The sequence below is a fragment of the Dysidea avara genome, chromosome 2 (genome assembly GCF_963678975.1).
Source record: "Dysidea avara chromosome 2, odDysAvar1.4, whole genome shotgun sequence".
In the NCBI taxonomy this organism is placed as follows: Eukaryota; Metazoa; Porifera; class Demospongiae; order Dictyoceratida; family Dysideidae; genus Dysidea; species Dysidea avara.
The window spans coordinates 44,540,145-44,559,281 of NC_089273.1; the positions used below are offsets into that span (position 1 = coordinate 44,540,145).

Consider the following 19,137-nt stretch of genomic DNA (forward strand, 5'->3'; position numbering starts at 1 on the left):
TTTTTCCGGTATGCGTGGCAAGTGGTCGTTTTTTATTAGCTAATCTCGATTGTGTAATTCCTACATACTGTTGGTCTTTTTGCTGTATCTTTGTAGTTTTTAGTTCGATTGTGTCAAATCACAAAAGGTTTGAGGTTCAATAGTTAACCTATACACGCACCAATCTTCAGCTTCTTCCCATCAGTGGTTTACCATGTAGGCGTGACAATATATTGGTGTTATTTTTTGTGAAGAATCGCTAATAACTCCTAGACTGTTTACTGTATTCCAGCCAAACTTGGTATCAAGATGCGCCTATATACCCCCTTCTGTGTGCCAAATTTCAAGGAATCGGATAATGTGTTCATGTTTTATGACAGTTTTTGTAAGTGTGCGAAAAGAGGAAGAAAAATAAGAAGCAGAAGAAAAAAACAAAGACACTAAGCCAATTTTAAAATTGCATATCTCAGGAACGCTTGAAGCAATCTCGCTCAACTTTTGAAAGTGGAGTGCTGAAGTTCATGGGCGTGTCCACAGCAAATATCGTCTTGTTTTATCAAGGCAGCACAGAGCTACGGGGATGCAAAAATTGTATTTTCTTGTCAATATACCCACGGGTGTTGTGCACCGGCTTCTTGGGCCACATGACACACTACTGTGTGTCTTGATTTGTAAATACTGTAATTTAGCATATTTCATAATTTGAGGATTATTTTGTAGGCAGTGGATATCTGTCCAAAAGTCATGTGAATAAAATAACTTAGACAAAAAAGGGTCCCCAAACAAAAAAAGAGCAAAAATCATGCCCTGACCTGGAATCAAACCTGGTACCTCCAGTGTGTGAGCCAAGGATTGTAACCACTGTGCTACGTGGCTCCCAGCTACCCATCTCTCTTAGTTTCTACCTTATATATGCCATTCAAGAAGAAACCTATATAGGATGAATACCCAGTGAAAAAGAATCCAAAGCTGAAACCGACCCTATCCTAACACTAACATGACATTTGCCTGTTAAGCTCAATGATGACTTTCACTGTCTGTATGAAGGTAATTTTTGAGTGAGTTCTAGGTGGGCTAGGGTTGGCCTGGCTTCTCCAGGATGCTCACTTCACTTGCTCCAACCCTAGCTCACCTCAAACTCACCCAAAAACTTACCTTCATGCAACTAGTGTGTTTGATACCTGAGTTATGGGTGACACTGCCGGACAGATATCAAACAGAAATAGCGTCCGGCTGCCAGATGAATATCCACTGCATATTTTGCAATTCGGTAATAATGTTGCTATGCACTGCTAAGGAAGCATAACAATAACAAACCACTTTAATATGCAAATTATGCATAGAATATCTTCTCAACTGTTTTATAGTGTGTGTTTATCGTTTTTTTTACAACGAATTGTTTAGAGAAAGCCCTTCATCTTCATTCGCATAAGAACGGGTTATACCCCCCTTTTAACCCAAAGGATACGCTACCTCTGGTAGCCTAAGAGGCCTTCAGTGTTGTTAAATGTCTATAAATCTAAAAGGGAAGACCATTCAAGAAGTATATGAAGAGTCGCCGTACCAGTATTTCAGACCGCCGAGAAGAAACCACCTCAGAGCAAAGTTTATGTGTGTGGAAGTTTAATATAGACTTAATTTAGCTTTCATTTCTTATGTGCTGGCTGCTTTTTATCATTTTCAACGTTTTTACTTACGTTGGTGCATACAGACAAACAAACATAGGTGGGTACACACATTTTTTACAAAAAAAATTTCAGTAAACCAAGCGCAGCCGGCCGTTTGGCTGGCTGTGGGCATGCTCCTGGTTTAAAGAAGCCCAAGTATATAGTAGTAGTAGTGAGTTTTTGAATGTTAGTGTAAAGATATTATTATAGTCACCATACCAGAATAATAATTATATTGAATCGTTAGCCATTTTGTTTTGTTGTAATTCATTGGTATGTGCTTCTAACCATCAACCTTATATTGTAGTAGCAAGTTGGTTGAAACCTTACATTTCTACAGCATGAAATATAGCAGCCTGTATACAAGATTTGCTGAGTTACAGCATCCTCCCATAAAAGTTGTCCAAGAATATGTAGCTTAATCTATTTAGTACTAATATTTGCCTTTAAACTTCATCATCTGTACTTAATTTCAAAGCCAAATGATAAGGGGTTTACTATTAACGTTAGCTGAGTAAAAAGAAAAAAAAATGGAGAAGTTAAACTGATTTTTGAAGTCTTGTATTTCAAGAATGTTTGAAGTGATAGTACTGAATGTTGGTATGGGGACTACTAAAGGTAGAGGGTATTGTCATATTAAACATCATCTCATTTAATAGTGGCAGCACAGAGCTTTGTATGTGTGAAAATGTGAAAGTATACGCTATCACCCAAATCCAGGTATCTTCGCTATTTTAGAGACCTCAGGAATGGCACAATAACCACCAAGGGAAAATAGCTAAGATACGTGGATTTGGGAGATAACCAATTTAGATTATGGCTCGTATGGCTCTGGTCACTGCCGTAATGGCGTTTTCCTGATTAGTGCTAAACTTATTCACTGGTAGGCTTCCTAGATGAATACTGTCATCTTTATGATCCATCAATGCTCTCTTACACTCTGGAGATGATTTCTGATGGCTGTTGTGACTGGAATACAGCAAAGCACATGACATGCATGACAAATGATTTTGTCACAGGTATCTAACCAGTTTACGTAGATACCTACCTATGGGTATCTATTGGATTTAAATACCTAATTAACGACTAAACTTCAAAGCATACTATGGATGCCATAATCTAAATAGTGTTATTGTTTTTCCTGTCAATAACACACTTCAGTGGTGTGCTACTTTCTTGGGCTACATGATGCACTACCGTGTGACTTAATACTAAACTTCAAAAAAAAAAACTTGGTTTGGATATAAAATGCTTAATATGATTAATATTGTTTCTTGTAAGGGTGGAGCATTGGTTAAATATGGTGGCAAATCACGACTGTTGGAGCTGAGTCAAGTTCCCGCAGATAAGGTTTGTAGAGTATTAATATCCCTGAAGTACATTTAATTATATACGTGCATTTTATCAAATTTAAAGGTTGCTGATTTCCATTCAAGGTTTAAGTAAGTGATATTTATTTATGTGTTATTAAAATAATGTGGAAATAAACTTCTTAGGCTATTTAATACTAACAACCTTTGGGTAAATCTCAAAGCTCTGAAACCTAAGCTTGACAAAAATAAACTGACCATGGAGGTGATAGTCAATAATTTGGTATGTTAGCTGTCAATGTTGTATATTAAAGACAGAATGGTTATAACTACTGTACATGTATTTCTGTTTGCTGTCTTATGCTAGCTTAATAATATGTACTGTAGCCTGCAGATAAACATGGTATTACCATCTTGCTAGAAACAGCTGCTGGTGCTGCAGTCAGCAACTTCTCTCAAGTCCTTGGTACGTACTGTATGAATGGTTGTTAATATGGTGAAACCTGTGTGGGACTGACCAAAAGACTGCGTCCTGATTATCAAGAGTCCTTATTAACACATTGCACTATAATATGACTGGATCTGTGAAAAGGGATCTTATAGCCTTTCCAAATGCATGTACATAGCAATCCATACCTTGACTTGTAATATGGTACCAGCCTGAAATTTGGTCACTTTCCACTCTTGCCATAGCACTATTTCTGGAGGCAATTGTAAGATGATAGGTTAAACACATGATGAGTTATTAGTCATCAAACTTGGAACTTTGGAAAGGCTATAAGATCCCTTTCACAGATACAGTCACATAAATTATTATATACATTGAACCAGTGGTGGACCCAAGGGCGTTCTGAGGTTTCATGAACAGGATGAACCTTTTCTACCACTATTGATTAGTGCATCCAAAATTAATGTATCACTTAAGATAATGTTTATATTATAGTATAATTATATTGTATGCTTTGGTAGCTAAAGCACACATTTTACTTAATATTGTTTTGCTAAATCACCTGCAAAACAACCCCCAATATGCCGAGCCTGCAAAAACAGGGGATGTTGGCACAAACTACACCCTGTCACACTACAGCCCATAACTCAGTATTGGAACAGGATATTTGCATTCTGTAGCTTGCATCATAAAGCCTATTAAATGCTTACTAAGAGCTGAAGATTGCATTACCAGTATAAATAGTTATGAGTGATGGAAATTTGAATAAGTAGGCAAAAATATCATCTGCCCACATGCCCTATATTTGTATGCCCAGTCCTAATGTGTTAAGCATGTCTTAAAGTAATGATTCTATTGTTTGGTTTTATAATTCTTTAAAGCTTCTGTAATTGATTTACAGGTAATATGCAACAATACAATATTGCTGAAAAGAGATTTTTTTTTTCTGTCACATCAACTAGATAGCTGTACTGTAGCTTACCATGTCAGTCAGAGTGGAACCTCTCTTTCATAACTGGTTCCAACACTGCAAATTTACTATGCTATACCACAGTGTGTCCATAATGTACATGGCATGTAACCAGTTTTCATATATGAATGCATTATATGAATATATCACCAATTCCCATCATTCCTGTGTTGTCTGCCACCATAATTATGGAATGGTGTAGAGATCAAAGATTATGTTTTTGTCACCTAGTATAAAGCAATTGAATATTACAAAGTATAATGTAATTAGCAATATTTAGCCACAAAACTTTTATCACTGAATGTTTATTAGTGCTGTACACCTACAAAATTTTTGTCACTGGTTAATTGCCTACCAGTAATTGGCAGTAACAGGTTAATTGGTTTGTTTGTATATTGGCAGACATAATGCAACTCAACAAGCCTGCTGGAAGGTTTAGGGTGGTACCAAAGTGACCATCAACATCCTGTCTTGCAATGACAGTTATTACAATCACATATTAACACATTCTTTGAGGTTATGTTAACACTTGTCAGTAGGGGTAATTTGTGACCAAATTTTACAGAACCGATCCAAATCGCACATCAGGCAAAATCAAACTAACACCACCAGTGGATAGCTACACTATCGTACTACAAGTTTTGACCCTCAGCACTACTCAAACTACACGAGGCTGGTTTTTACACACGTCTTTTCTGGGTGGTGTGGAGTGCTCAAATGGCGGTTTCAGGCCTTGTGAAGGACCTGGCTTGGCAAGAGTCAGTGGTTTACTGGTGGATAGCCTTATAATGTTGGCCAGACGTGTTCTCTGCTGATTTTGCTACATATCAGCCACTAAGGAGCCAGCACAGCCCTGTAATCTCGTGTCTGGACTCCAATCGTGGTCTGCCTCCATTTTGAGGTCTAACTTTTGCCCTCCCTGCCACCCCCCAGCCTCCACCCCTTTGTGAGCACTCGTGATACTACTTCGCTCGTCCAACTGCTCAGATTTTCTATCTTATTTGGCGGGAAACTGTACAAGCAGCTACAAGTACTGGAAGTGGCTTGAAAGGTAGCAGATTGATGCATCTTTTGTGTAAATTTCATACGCGTGCTTGCTATCCTTGGAGAGTTATGCTGGCTTGAATTCTTTAAAACCGTTTATCTCGGAACTTCTAATGTGCGATTTGGATCGTTTTTCCAAAATCCAGTCACATTTATGGTTTACAAGTGGGTGGACAATAACCGGTTTAAAGGTTTCTTCACCAGTTATTGGCTGACCTAGGCAACACTGGTTAATAACCAGTTAATTGGACACCGGTGTATAGCACTAATGTTTATGTGTGTAAGTATAATATAGTGCACTTAAAATTACTAGTAGAAATGTATGCAATGAAAATACTAAGAGTAAGACTTAGAAATTCAATCTTATTACATTTTCTTTATGATGATTAGATACCAAGACCAAGGGAACTAAACGATTTAGTAACCCCAATAGCCTGAGGCTGTAGCGTCCCGAGCGCAGCAAGGGCACTACTAAGGGCCATAAGGGTTACTAAATCACTTAGTTCCCATTGGTCGCAGTGTCTAACTTGTTTAGACTATGGTTTAAAGTACATACCTTTATAGCCAGAGCATTAGGGTGGGATGAAAGAGCAATGCAGAACAGCAGAACAGTTTCTTTCTGAGGTCCTTACAGTACCCACAAAAATAATTATTTGACTGGTAAGCAGAGTAACAACTAGAGCTACAGTAGATATGCTGCTTAGTCTGCTATTTGTCCAGAATTGTTTACAGAACATGGAGAAGAATTGTATTGCAGTATTATCAAGTATTCCAGTGTACCTTTCATGTTATAATTATTTTTCACGCACAAAATTTCCTGAGGGTGGGTTACTAAATGAACATGTGTAGGATGTCAGGTGACTAAGGGATTTAGCAACTCTCTAAATGAGCTGTACCATAGTCTAAATCTAGATAGCCAATGGAATGGCCAACTAAAGTTTCAACAGTAGAAGCCAAGATCTTTAAAAGTTATGGACCTACAAAGTGGTAACAGTAGAAAAAAAAGCAACAATACAAAAAATAAGGTAGTGTCTTTGTCATTTTCACTATTCATCTGGCACTTCCTGTTTAGTCACGAGACGCTGGGTATTGCAGTATTGTGAGCACTTATAATTATTTGTGTGTACTCTATAGTTTGTAAAACTCCTGGACAACCATAATTATTATGTTAGTTAGACTAGCAACACCTTAACTATGGAGGCACAGCCATGTGTTCAAGATTTGGGCAGTGACTTGGTTGTGCCAAATAAAAGTAACTACCTATTAAATATTTTGATTTTTACATGCTACAATCATAGTCATAGCCCTACATCCCTTACTCAAGTGAATGATTTCACATGCTTACAGACAGCAAAAAATAAATAAAATAATAAAATAACAATAAAAAATAAAATCGTTAGTACAGTGACTATCACATGAACAACAAAACCAGTGGTTGGATATTAAGTTACTTTTCCTTGTTCATTTATACTGGTAGCTACCGAATTAAGGCAATTATAGAATGTTCCATGTTGGTTTCTTATTATCCTTGCACATGCAGTGGTAGCAGGTATATAGCAGCTACAACTCCTTCAAATCCCAGCCATACTTACATATGTTTTATGGCATGACATGCAGGCACATGTTTTCGTAATCTATAAAGATGCTGACACTGTCTCTGGTAAAATCTCAACCTGGTCTTCATCTATCTGGATAGTGCCACTTCAGCTACCGTGGGATGTACAAACCAAAGTAGTATAGTTTTTGGCAACTAATGTAGTGTACACAATGTCAGTATGCATAATGGCATAGCAACCTCAATGGGCTGCTTATTTGGGACAGCCTGTTGGTTTGGTTGTCTTCTTAGTGCCAATCAATGACAAGTCTCTTTGCTGCCTACCCCTGTTTTTCTTTTAGGTAGCAGTTTTAATGTAATTTGTTGTAACACAATAAATTTATAAGTCAACATGCCTTGGTGTGGACATAAATTATAACAAACATGACCCAGTCTGGGAAAACCGGTCTTATCGCCCATCTGAAAGTATCAGGAAACTCTGGTTTTAAATATTCACAGTGTTGTAGCTTGCCAATAGTGGTAGCTACACGTACCAAATTTTCACAAATTTCACAACATTTTATTACCTTCCAGATCATCCATTGAAGAAGTAGTCAACAGCTAAGTTTCCCACCATTTAGATAGTGTTTAAACCAAGGTTGGCTGTATCAGGTGAGCTCCAAAAGGGGTGGGACACAGGGGGCCTGAAAGGTGGGAAGTATGCTGTTTAAATGCTGAAGAGGAACATTTCAGGATGAATTAGGCTACGTTATGGGTCATTCAGGTCTCAAAACTTGCTAAACTAAATGGGGAATTCACAGTAGATGTATTTATTCAACACCACTGAGCTGTATAGCCACAAACAGCCATTCCCAGGCTGACCAGAGCTCCATTAAGGCCCCACACTACATGTACAGATTGCCACTGGGCTTGGGAAAAGCAGGCAGCAAAACCAGACCACTCAAGTCTAACTGTGACATTAGATAGTTTATTTATGTAGCTTTATGTTCTGGGTGAAAAATTGAATCTGCTGACATGGGAAATGAGACCAGTTTTCCCAGACTGAGTCACAAATACAGTGTAAACCTATGTACCATAGCACAGTAAATGAAGCCAATGTGCTAACTGATAAAATAAGACAATATAAACTAGAATTTTGTTGTAAAATGAAGGTGTAGGGATGAATTAGGCGTCGTTAGGCCTTTATTCAACACAGCAGAGTCGTACAGCCACATACAGCCATCCAGAGTTCCATTTGTACCCCAGACCATTTATATGAATCACCACTGTGCTTGGGAAAAGTAACTAGCAATAGCAGACCACTGCTGATTTTGAATGTGAAATTTGTTAGTTCAATCGTTCTTGGTGAAAGAACAAATCTGCTGTCATGGGCATTAAGACCAGTTTTAAGTCACATACAACTGTATACATACAGCTGCATCACATGAGATCATGTGATCTAGTCAATAATAAAAACATAAACTTGCTGCTGTAGCTGTTTTAAGTGGCTAGCACTGCTTCTGGATGTGTTTAATGTGAAACATAGGCGATTCTAAGGGGGGGCCATGGCCCCCCCTGTTAAAAAATAACTTTTAAAAAATCTTGGGGGAAAGTTGCTGTATAGATTGGCATTGTTATTTTTAGCATTTTTCATGTTTTTAGAACAAATTTTAGGCTGTTTTCAAGCCTTTAAATTGCAAAAATCCTGCAGCTTCTGGGGGTTGCACCCCCAGACCCCCCTGAAAATTCTACTTTATACTATAGCCAAACAACAATAGTTATGCTGTTCCCTACTGGCCCCCCCCTGTAGGTCAGGTCTAGAATCGCCACTGATGTGAAATTAGTAAGTTAGCTGTTCTAGAGTACCTAGTTATAAATCTTTAGTTTTACTCTGGGAAAACCAGTCTAATCACCCATTTGAAGTATCAATAAATGCCAGTTTAAGCATTTAGTATGTTGTAGCTCACCAATAGATGACAAGTAGCCAACAACTAAGTTTCTCACCATTTATTGTGATAGTTTTAACTCTATGTTGACTCTACCAGACTAGCTCCTAAAGGGATAAGAGGTAGGGGCTCGGAGGAGGGTAAGATGCTGTTTAAAAATTTAAAGAGGAAGGCATAGGGATGAATTAAGCTAAGTAGCTTTGTTTTCTTGTGGAAAATCAAATTTAATGTAATGGGCGATAAGACCAGTTTTTTTCTGAACCAGTCACATATTATAGTGACCAGTCACATATTATAGTGGTCAGTCAGATATAGTACTCAAAGTACTATAAAGAGGTAGTTCACCAATAACTGGATTGAGAATCAGATTAGCTATATACTGACATGACAAACATCAGTAAATAATGTTTAAAGACCCCAACAAGCACATACATTGCTACTGATAGTCTGCATAGTCACCTATTAGCATTTTTGCTCATATCAAAACACCAAGCTGTCAGAAATACTGCTGCATTGCTTGTCACAAAATGAGCTGTGTGTTGATACAACATAGCATGCAATAATCAATGAAAAATCAAACAACACCTGACCAGAATTGGGGACTTTACTCTAAAACTATAAGTTGTTAACATTAATGTTGTTAGCTAAATTCTCTACAGGAGGACTTGATTGAGGCTGAACTTTCCACAAGGTGACTTGTTTGTAGCTTAAGGACAACTTCTTTGTAGTAGAACTCTCTACACAGTGACTTGTTTATTACTGAACTTTCCGTAGTGTGATTTGTTTGTAGCTGAACTCTACAGTGTGGCTTGGTTGTAGCTGAACTGGGACTTTTGTTGATCAACTCTACAGGTGACTTGTTTGTGGCTGTACTCTCCAAAGGTTATTCATAGCTGATCTTTCCACAGGGTGATATATTTGTAGTTGAACTCTCTACCGGGTGTCTTGTTTGCAGAAGAGCTATGTACAGTTTGTGGCTGACCTCAAGACTTGTTTGTTGCTGAACTCTCTACAGGGTGACTTGTATGTAGCCGAACTCACTACAAGCTCACTTGTTTGTAGCTGAACACTTCACAGGATGATATTTTTGCAGCTGAACTCTCTACAGGGGGTGACTTGTTTAACCTGATCTCTCTACACAGTGATTTGTTTGTAGCTAAACTTACTATTGGATGACATGTTTGTGGCTCAACTTTCCACAGGGTGATTTGTTTCTAGTTGAATTTTCTACATTGTGATTTGTTTACAACTAAACTCTTTATAGGGTGATTTATTTACAGCTGAACTCTCTACAGAGTGACTTGCTCGTAGTTGAACTCTCTGCATGGTGATTTGATTGTAGCTGCATTTTCTAATAGAGTGACTTATTACGTAGCTAAAATTAATTTTCTATTAGGATGACTGCACTATCTGAGTATCTCGATCACACACTTTTACACCTAGTTGACTTACATAGTTATTAGTATTTGATGAGTTGGAATGCCCTAGCAAAATCGATTTGCCAAGGCTAGGCCTGCATTGAGTGGAACTCAATTGTCTTTAGTCTGATTCTTTTAAACTACTGAACGATCATTCTAATATAATTAATTTATCACTCTACCTATTTTCAGCTGATTCAATATGCTAGTTTGGCTGGTAGGTATGAAAAGTAATATATATATTTTTATTAACCAACTAAATTGTGCACTTTTTACACATGGCTGCCATTTTTGTTATAACTCCACAACTGTTTGTTTGATTTCTTTCAAACCACAAATGGTTTGCACTACAATATTTACTCCATGTACTGGGTATTTTAGTACAGGAATTTTGCATGATGTTGTAATCATGTTAATTAATTTAATTTTAATTTTTATCAGTTTCACCACAAAGCCAAAGGTAAGGTGAATACAATAGGCAACAAGCCTATCTTTAAACTTGTTGACGTTATCACACAAACAGTATAATTTTCAAATGAAACAAAGATTAAAGTTTAATTTTCTATAGAGTATATAAGTATTTGTTCAATCTACCAATTAAAATAAGTTTACGGGCTAATAGATTACAACAAACAACTGCACTAATTACAAGCTACTAAACTATTTACGAACTACTTTTCAAATTAATAAAACTACCTTAACTATATACCATAACTACAAACCCTAATCAATGCTTATGCCATCCTCTGGACACAGAGCACAGTATCTGAGAATCATGTTGGCATTATGCCTCCAAAGGGTGACAGACAAATGTTGTAGTTGCTTCCTGGCTAATTTTTGGGACAGACTTCTTTTAACAGTGGTACGGTCATCAATTGTGAATAGGGTGGATAATGCAAAGGGTGACCAAACACCAAAAGACTCACACACCAGGAGAATGAAGTCACCTTCATGATCATTAATAATGGTTGTCCTTGGCTTCCTCACTGGCAGCAGCAGCCACTCCAGCCTGAGAAGCAGCAAACAAAACAAAAGAAGGCTGAGTTGTGCACCTGACAGAGCGGTCGAAGTAACCTGACAACCTGAAGTAAATCAGAATTATATATGTCCCTAGGACGAGACTGATCAAAGGTAATACTTTGCTCCCAGAGAGCACCAGGATGGTCTTGGAGTAGAGCATGGTGTATTACAGTAACAAGAGCATCATGACATTTGATACGTAGCGGAACATAGGAGATGGTAACCAAACTGATCAATTACAGATAAGCAAGTACAAAGTGGTAACAATGGGAAAAGAAGAACAACTAACTATAAGCAGAGGGCAATGACAAAGTTATGTGGTGAAAAAGCCAAGTTACAGATCGTTGGGGGATTGCCTTCAGCCAGCCACTGCTGGTATCAGAATAATGGATGACAGAGTGCAGATGTCACGAATTGTGGTGGTCTTCAAAATGGCTAAGGAAAGCCTGTAGCTCATTTTGGGAGGATACGCTAGATGACAGTATACAAAATAAGATAGAGCACAATCTTCTCCAGGAAAGAACTGACCAACATTAAAATTTGGTACTAAACGAGACAAAAAAAATCCTGGATGAATTACATGTGCCTAGAAAAGCTGAATGTTAAGTGGGTTGTGAGTCACATAAACCCAAGCATCCCATACAAAACAGTAAAGTGGCTTGAGACCAAGCACTATCAAAAATACTACTGCACATAATTCTACAAAGGAAGTTGCGTATGTTAGAGTCGAACAAAGATGGAAAGCAACCTAAAGAAGAAGAATGTACACAACAGTGCTGTCAAAGTATTCCGCTGTCAAAATGTCAGGACAAAATCTCCAATGACGTGTCATTAATTGTGGTTGTCCAGTCACATTCAAAATGTTCTTTAGCATGCGAAGCATGATCATTCTAGGAGGGTCTGGGGGGATGCTCCCCCAGGAAATGTTTTAGAATTACAACATTTGAGATCACATCTGGAAGCATTTTGAAAGGGTAAGTTTAATCTGTGAATCACTTACAAACATTGATGTATGATTAATTTATTATTGACAGGAAACAAGAATTGATCAGTTTGTGTTATTGTATTTGTAATATCTTACATGTAATATCACAATAAAATTAATGTTACAAATATTGAAAAAGTATTATTACACTGATAATTACAGTGAGTGATACGGTCATGAACAGTCATAGCTATATATAGCTAATTCCGTCAGTAATGTCAAGCTCACAAATAACTCCCATCTTAGTTAAGGTTTTTTTAGTGATTGTGTAAACAATATCCATTTTTCTTTTATTCTTCAACCTGGCAGCCTCGCTAAGGTTGGCTTGAGCATTTCCCTTGCAATTGGTGCATATTCCATCAAGCTACTGGCTGCCTCCTTGGCCTCTATAATGCCATTGCTCGCTTGTGCATATATTCTTGCATAATTATATACCAGGTCAAAGCATGAATATTGGTTGTGCCTTCAATAAAGGCTGGCCTATGCTATCGCATCAAGCAGAGCTTACCATTAAACTTCACATTTTAGCCTACATGCGGGTCACGTGCTCCCGATCACCGGACGCAACCAACGTATAGTCTGAAGACTTTTATCATTTCAAACACAAACTTCACTGATTGCTCCACTACCACATGATTCTTAGTGCCTCCGCAGCCATTGTTAGCAGTATCTTCACTGAATCTCCTTTGTCCGGACAATTTGTTCAGATAAATAGAAACTTATTCAGACACTCCGTGTATTGTCCAGATAATGTCTGGTTGTTGAATGTTATTTTGAGCACTGGTACACAACATAGATATGAGTGTCCTTATGAATACTGAGCCAGCTCCTAAGCAAATGCAACTTGACTTGAGGATTTTCAAGTTCAGCAAGTTTTTCCTGAAAAATACATAGTATTTTCAAGTTTAGCAGACAAAAATGAATCAAAAACTTGAAGAGGTCTCCAAAACAAGAGACCCCAATAGCTCCAGACCACTGCTTGCAGGATTAATGCATTTGATTGCAAGAGGAAAGTTAGGAAACCAGATATCTCCAGAAGGCTAATATAGCTCATGCTTGGACAATTTGATATGCAGCCCAAAACATGGACGACCAGGATGAGTGAAGAAAGGCCGTACAACAAGAAGAGAAGACCTAGACCCAACAAATGTACCATCATCCAATTACCACAAACTCAGGAACAGTTTTTACTAGGAGAATTTGAGCCAATAAACTGAAGCAAAACTAACAAGAACATAGCAAAGGGTCAAGAGGGTCACCCTCCTGTACACCGATGGAAGCAAGAATGCACCGGTGACCAAAATGTAATTCTGCAGGCTGGCTATAACACCAGTACACTCAATAAGAGATTTCAGAAAAATCTTTAGAAACACAGGCTGTACAACTACATTATTTATAAAAGCATTTTTCATAGCAATTTTAGCAGAGTTAGTAATTCATCATTACCAAGCTGGGAAAGAGCAAGATGGACAGCCTGAATATAAAACTAACTCTTTTCCTAGCAGCATGATGATGAAAGTAAATGTTCACTCAGTTGATGCAGCAATTTTGAAATTAATATAAGATTATTTGTGACCCGGTCTGCGAAAAGGGCTCTTATAGCCTTTCCAATTGTCCAAGTTTGGCAAATCATAACTCTTGATCAGCTAAATCTATCATCTTGTAATTACACCCTCAGCTAGTGCTATGTTAGGAGTGTACAGTGACCAAATTGTAGGCTTGTATCTTATTCACAAGCTAAGTTATTGGTTACCATGTTTACATAATTGAAAAGGCGATAAGAGCCCTTTTCGCAGACCAGGTCACATTTGCAGTTTGGATGGTAGCAATAATATTTTCATGAAAATGCAAAATTCAACAATTGGGCAGCAGGGCTATTTAAGAAGAGAGAATCCATCTTATCTTCCTCACAGTATTGTGATCAAAGCTGATGTTCCCTCAATCTGTATTGCAAGTTTGAAATAAATTTGTAATTGTATGTTCTCTGGCAGGTTGCAATGAAATTTACACCAATAATAGTCTAGCACAATGAACGTGAGGGTATGGCTGTGTCATCGCCACCAGCCACATAGCAAATAACCTCATCTTAATTCCAAACTTGTAGTTGCATCACCATGTTGTGAGTAAGAGCTGGTTTCTCTATTCTAGAATGGCAGGGCAGCCCAAACATAAATTATTCAGAATTTTACCAAAATAAGCAACTGTGTGCAGCACATACATCTAGACATAAGCATGCATGTTTGTTGAGCACAACAAACATTTAACTAATGAGAACATTCGAACTTGTTCTGCAGAAGTAACTGTGTTAATGAACCACACATATTTAATGTCAGTAGTTATTGAGACATACAAAAATTTATGGTGGTTATTTCTCTGATTAAAACGATTTTGCCACTGGTTTTATAGTGGGTCAAACATCAGTGCAGTAAGATAAACACCCTGCAGTGGTAAAGAAGTAAATTTCAAAGTAAATTTCTTCATTGCGAACCCTGAGTTCTAGAAAAAAAATTATCACAGCCTCACTGGTCTGTGAATCAACACTCCAATGGATCAATCTGGGGCATCATCATGCTCACCTGTTCACAGGGAGTTCCATAATGCTTATTGCAGCTCCATACATGGGAGAAGTTTAGATGTTATAGACATTTATTTATGTTGTAGTGACAAAATAATGTACCGATGATCTTTCTTCAGTGAATTCCCTTTCCTTCTTGAACACAGGAGGTATGATACCTTGGGAGAAAGCAATAGCTTGGTGGCTTCATAAATTCATGGCGCCCACAATGAGCCAAGATACATAATGTTATAATTATTCTATGTATGTAGATCTATGTTAGTAGGTCCATTAGCCAAGGTGATGTACTTTGTGCCATCGCGAGAAGGAGAGTGATACTTAAGTGACTTTAGCATAAAATAATTTTATAAAGTTCAAAGGTACAGTTTACATTTTAGAGTAGCAAATTCACTAGTTCCACAATTTTCCTGGATAGCACAGCTGTAAAGCTTACTAAGTAACTCATTATGGGAAATACTAACTCATTATTGGAAATATTGTCAAAATTGCTTTCTTAATATCTAAATACATCACATCAACTAGACTTGTTGTAATCATAATCCAAAATTTCTCATAGTTGTGATCCAGTCTGAGAAAACTGGTCTTATCGCGCATGTCAGCAGATTCGATTTTTCACCCGGGACACAAAGCTGTATGAATAAACTATCTAATTCCACAATCAAAATCAGCTAGACTTGAGTGGTCTGGTTTTGCTGGCTGCTTTTCCCAAGCCCAGTGGCAATCCATACGTGTGGTGTGGGGCCTTAATGGAGCTCTGGTCAGCCTGGGGATGATTGTATGTGGCTGTACAGCTTTATGGTGTTGAATAAGTACCTCTGTTGTGAATTTCCTTTCATTTTAGCCAGTTTTGAGACCTCAATGGTCCAAAACTTGGCCTAATTCATCCCTTGGCCTTCCTTTTCAATTTTTGAACACCATCTTGCCCGCCTTTCAGGGGCCCTGCCTCCCATCCAATTTGCAGCTCGTCTGATACAATCAACCTCGGTTCAAAAACTATCTAAAATGGTGAGAAACTCAGTTGTTGGCTACGTGCACAGTGGATGCTCTGGAAGGTAACGAATTGGTGTAAAACGTGTGAAAATTTGGTACACATAGTTTCAACCATTGGCAAGCCCCTGAAATATTTAAAACCGGTGTTTCTTGATACTTTTAAATAGGCGATAAGCCCGGTTTTCCCAGACTGGGTCACAATTTTTAAAGAGTTAATCTGCCCTTGAGTGTACCAAATTTTGCTAACAAAGTCAAGGCTTAGAAATAAAATTGATTATCTTATCATTCACAAGTTTTTCAAGGACTTTTGATGCATTGCATAAAAGTGATAATGGGCTTGTAGTTGTTAACTAAGTTCTTTTCTCCAGACTTTATCACAGGAATGACAATCTAATCAAAAACAGCCAAGCTGTAAAAAAAGGAGTGCGGCCCTTGAAAAGGCTATAATGAAAAAAGATGTGAAATCCAAGGTGGCAGCCAAGAAATGGCTGTGATGGTAGGTTAATGCTAAAAATTTTAATAACAACAATTCAGGTGAATTTTGTGCCAAGACCAAGCGGCACTAAATTCACCTGAATTGTTGTTATTAAAATTTTTACCATTAACCTACCATCACAGCCATTTCTTGGCCGCCACCTTGGATTTCACATATTTTTCATTATAGCCTTTTCAAGGGCCGCACTCCTTTTTTTACAGCTTGGCTGTTTTTCATTAGATTTCACTTCTTTTTGTATTTGTATACCCCAAAGCTGGCCTATGGCCAGCTTTGGGGCTTTTTAACCTATATATTTTTCTTTACCACAGGAAAAAGAAAAATATGAAACAGATTTTATAAATACTTTAACTCATTCTGATTTTATCAGTAAATGTACAAATTATATATATAATGCATATATCAAGAGTTCATTATATTATGAACTCTTGCATATATTTATTACATGTCAATTAATGCCCGCAGGATAATTTACAGCTGATCTCTCTACTGGGTGGCTTGAAATGTAGCTGAACTCTCTACAGGGTGATCTGCTTGTACGTAGATGAACTCTTTACAGGATTCTCTCTACAGGGTGACTTGACTCTAGCTGAACTCTCTGCAGGGTTATCTGTTTGTAGTTGAATTCTCTACAGGGTGATTTGTTTGCAGCTGAACTCTCTACAAGGTAACTTCTTCTAGCTGATCTGTCTACAGGGTGACTTGTTTCTAGCTGGTCTCTCTACAGGGGATTTGTTTGTAGCTGAATTCTCTACAGGGTGATTTGTTTGCAGCTGAACTCTCTACATGGTGGTTGCTTTGTAGCTGAACTCTCTAAAAGGTGACTTCTTATAGCTGAACTCTCTACAAGGTGATCTTTTCATAGCTCAACTCTCTACAGGATGATTTGTTTGCAGCTGAACTCTCTACATGATGATTTCTTTGTAGCTGAACTCTCTACAGGGTGATTTGTTTGCAGCTGAAATCCCTACAGTTGATTTGTTTGTAGAAGAAGTCAGATTGTAGAGAGTTCAGCTACAAAGAAACTACCATGTAGAGAGTTCAGCTGCAAACAAACACCCTGTAGAGAACTCAGCTACAAACAAATCGCCTGTAGAAAGATTAGCTAGAAGAAGTTACCTTGTAGGGAGTTCAGCTACAAACAAATCACCCTGTAGAGAGTTCAGCTACAAAGAAATCATCATGTAGAGAGTTCAGCTACAAACAAATCATCCTGTAGAGAGTTCAGCTATGAAAAGATCACCCTGTAGAGAGTTCAGCTAGAAGAAGTCACCTTTTAGAGAGTTCAGCTACAAAGCAACCACCATGTAGAGAGTTCAGCTGCAAAAAAATCAATCACTCTGTAGAGAGTTCAGCTAGAAGAAGTCACCTTGTAGAGAGTTCAGCTGCAAATAAATCACCCTGTAGAGAATCCAGCTACAAACAAATCACCCTGTAGAAAGATCATCTAGAAGAAGTTACCTTGTAGAGAGTTCAGCTACAAAGAAACCACCATGTAGAGAGTTCAGCTGCAAGCAAATCACTGGTAGATGGTAGAGAGTTCAGCTAGAAACAAGCCACCCTGTAGAGAGATCAGCTAGAAACAAGTCACCCTGTAGAGAGTTCAGCTAGAAGAAGTCACATTGTAGAGAGTTCAGCTACAATGAAACTCCCATGTAGAGAGTTCAGCTGCAAACAAATCACCCTGTAGAGAGCTCAGCTACAAACAAATATGACCTGTAGAAAGATCAGCTAGAAGAAGTTACCTAGTAGAGAGTTCAGCTACAAAGAAACCACCATGTAGAGAGTTCAGCTGCAAACAAATCACCTGTAGAGAGTTCAGCTAGAAACAAGTCACCCCGTAAAGAGTTCAACCAGAAGAAGTCACATTGTAGAGAGTTCAGCTACAAAGAAACTACCATGCAGAGAGTTCAGCTGCAAACAAATTACCCTGTAGAAAGTTCAGCTATGAAGATATCACCCTGTAGAGAGATCAGCTAGAAACAAGTCACCCTGTAGAAAGTTCAGCTAGAAGAAGTTACCTTGTAGAGAGTTCAGCTACAAAGAAACCACCATGTAGAGAGTTCAGCTGCAAATAAATCACCCAGTAGAAAGTTCAGCTATGAACAGATCACCCTGTTGAGAGTTCAGTTAGAAACAAGTTATCCTGTAGAGAGATCACCTAGAAGTATCACCTTGTAGAGAGTTCAGCTAGCTGAACTCTCTACAGGGTGACTTGTTTCTAGCTCATCTCTCTACAAGGTGACTTGTTTCTAGCTGAACTCTCTACAGATGATATGTTTGCAGCTGACCTCTCTACATGGTGGTTTCTTTGTAGCTGAATTCTCTACAAGGTAACTTCTTCTAGCTGATCTTTCTACAGGGTGATTTGTTTGTAGCTGAATTCTCTACAAGGCTATTTATTTGCAGCTGAACTTTCTACAAGGTGACTTCTTCTAGCTGAACTCTCTACAGAGCGATTGATTTTTTTGCAGCTGAACTCTCTACATGGTGGTTTCTTTGTAACTGATCTCTCTACATGGTGATTTGTTTGTAGCTGAACTCTCTACAGGGTGATCTGTTTGTAGCTTAACTCTCTACAAGGTAACTTCTTCTAGCTGATCTTTCTATAGGGCATATTTGTTTGTAGTTGAGTTCTCTACAGGGTGATTTGTTTGCAGCTGAACTCTCTCCATGATAGTTTCTTTGTAGCTAAACTCTTTACAATGTGACTTCTTCTAGCTGAACTCTCTACAGGGTGACTTGTTTCTAGCTCATT

The 19,137-nt window shown here is 38.1% G+C and overlaps 1 protein-coding gene across 1 annotated transcript in view; it reads left to right on the forward strand.

Moving 5' to 3' along the window:
- LOC136245590 (UTP--glucose-1-phosphate uridylyltransferase-like) overlaps positions 1 to 19,137 on the forward strand; it is a 50,191-nt gene that overhangs the window by 10,109 nt on the left and 20,945 nt on the right. The window contains exons 5-8 of the mRNA XM_066037094.1: positions 2,928 to 2,996; positions 3,063 to 3,088; positions 3,143 to 3,239; positions 3,344 to 3,422. Of these exons, the coding sequence (XP_065893166.1) occupies positions 2,928 to 2,996; positions 3,063 to 3,088; positions 3,143 to 3,239; positions 3,344 to 3,422 (271 nt within the window). The remainder of the gene's footprint in view (positions 1 to 2,927; positions 2,997 to 3,062; positions 3,089 to 3,142; positions 3,240 to 3,343; positions 3,423 to 19,137) is intronic.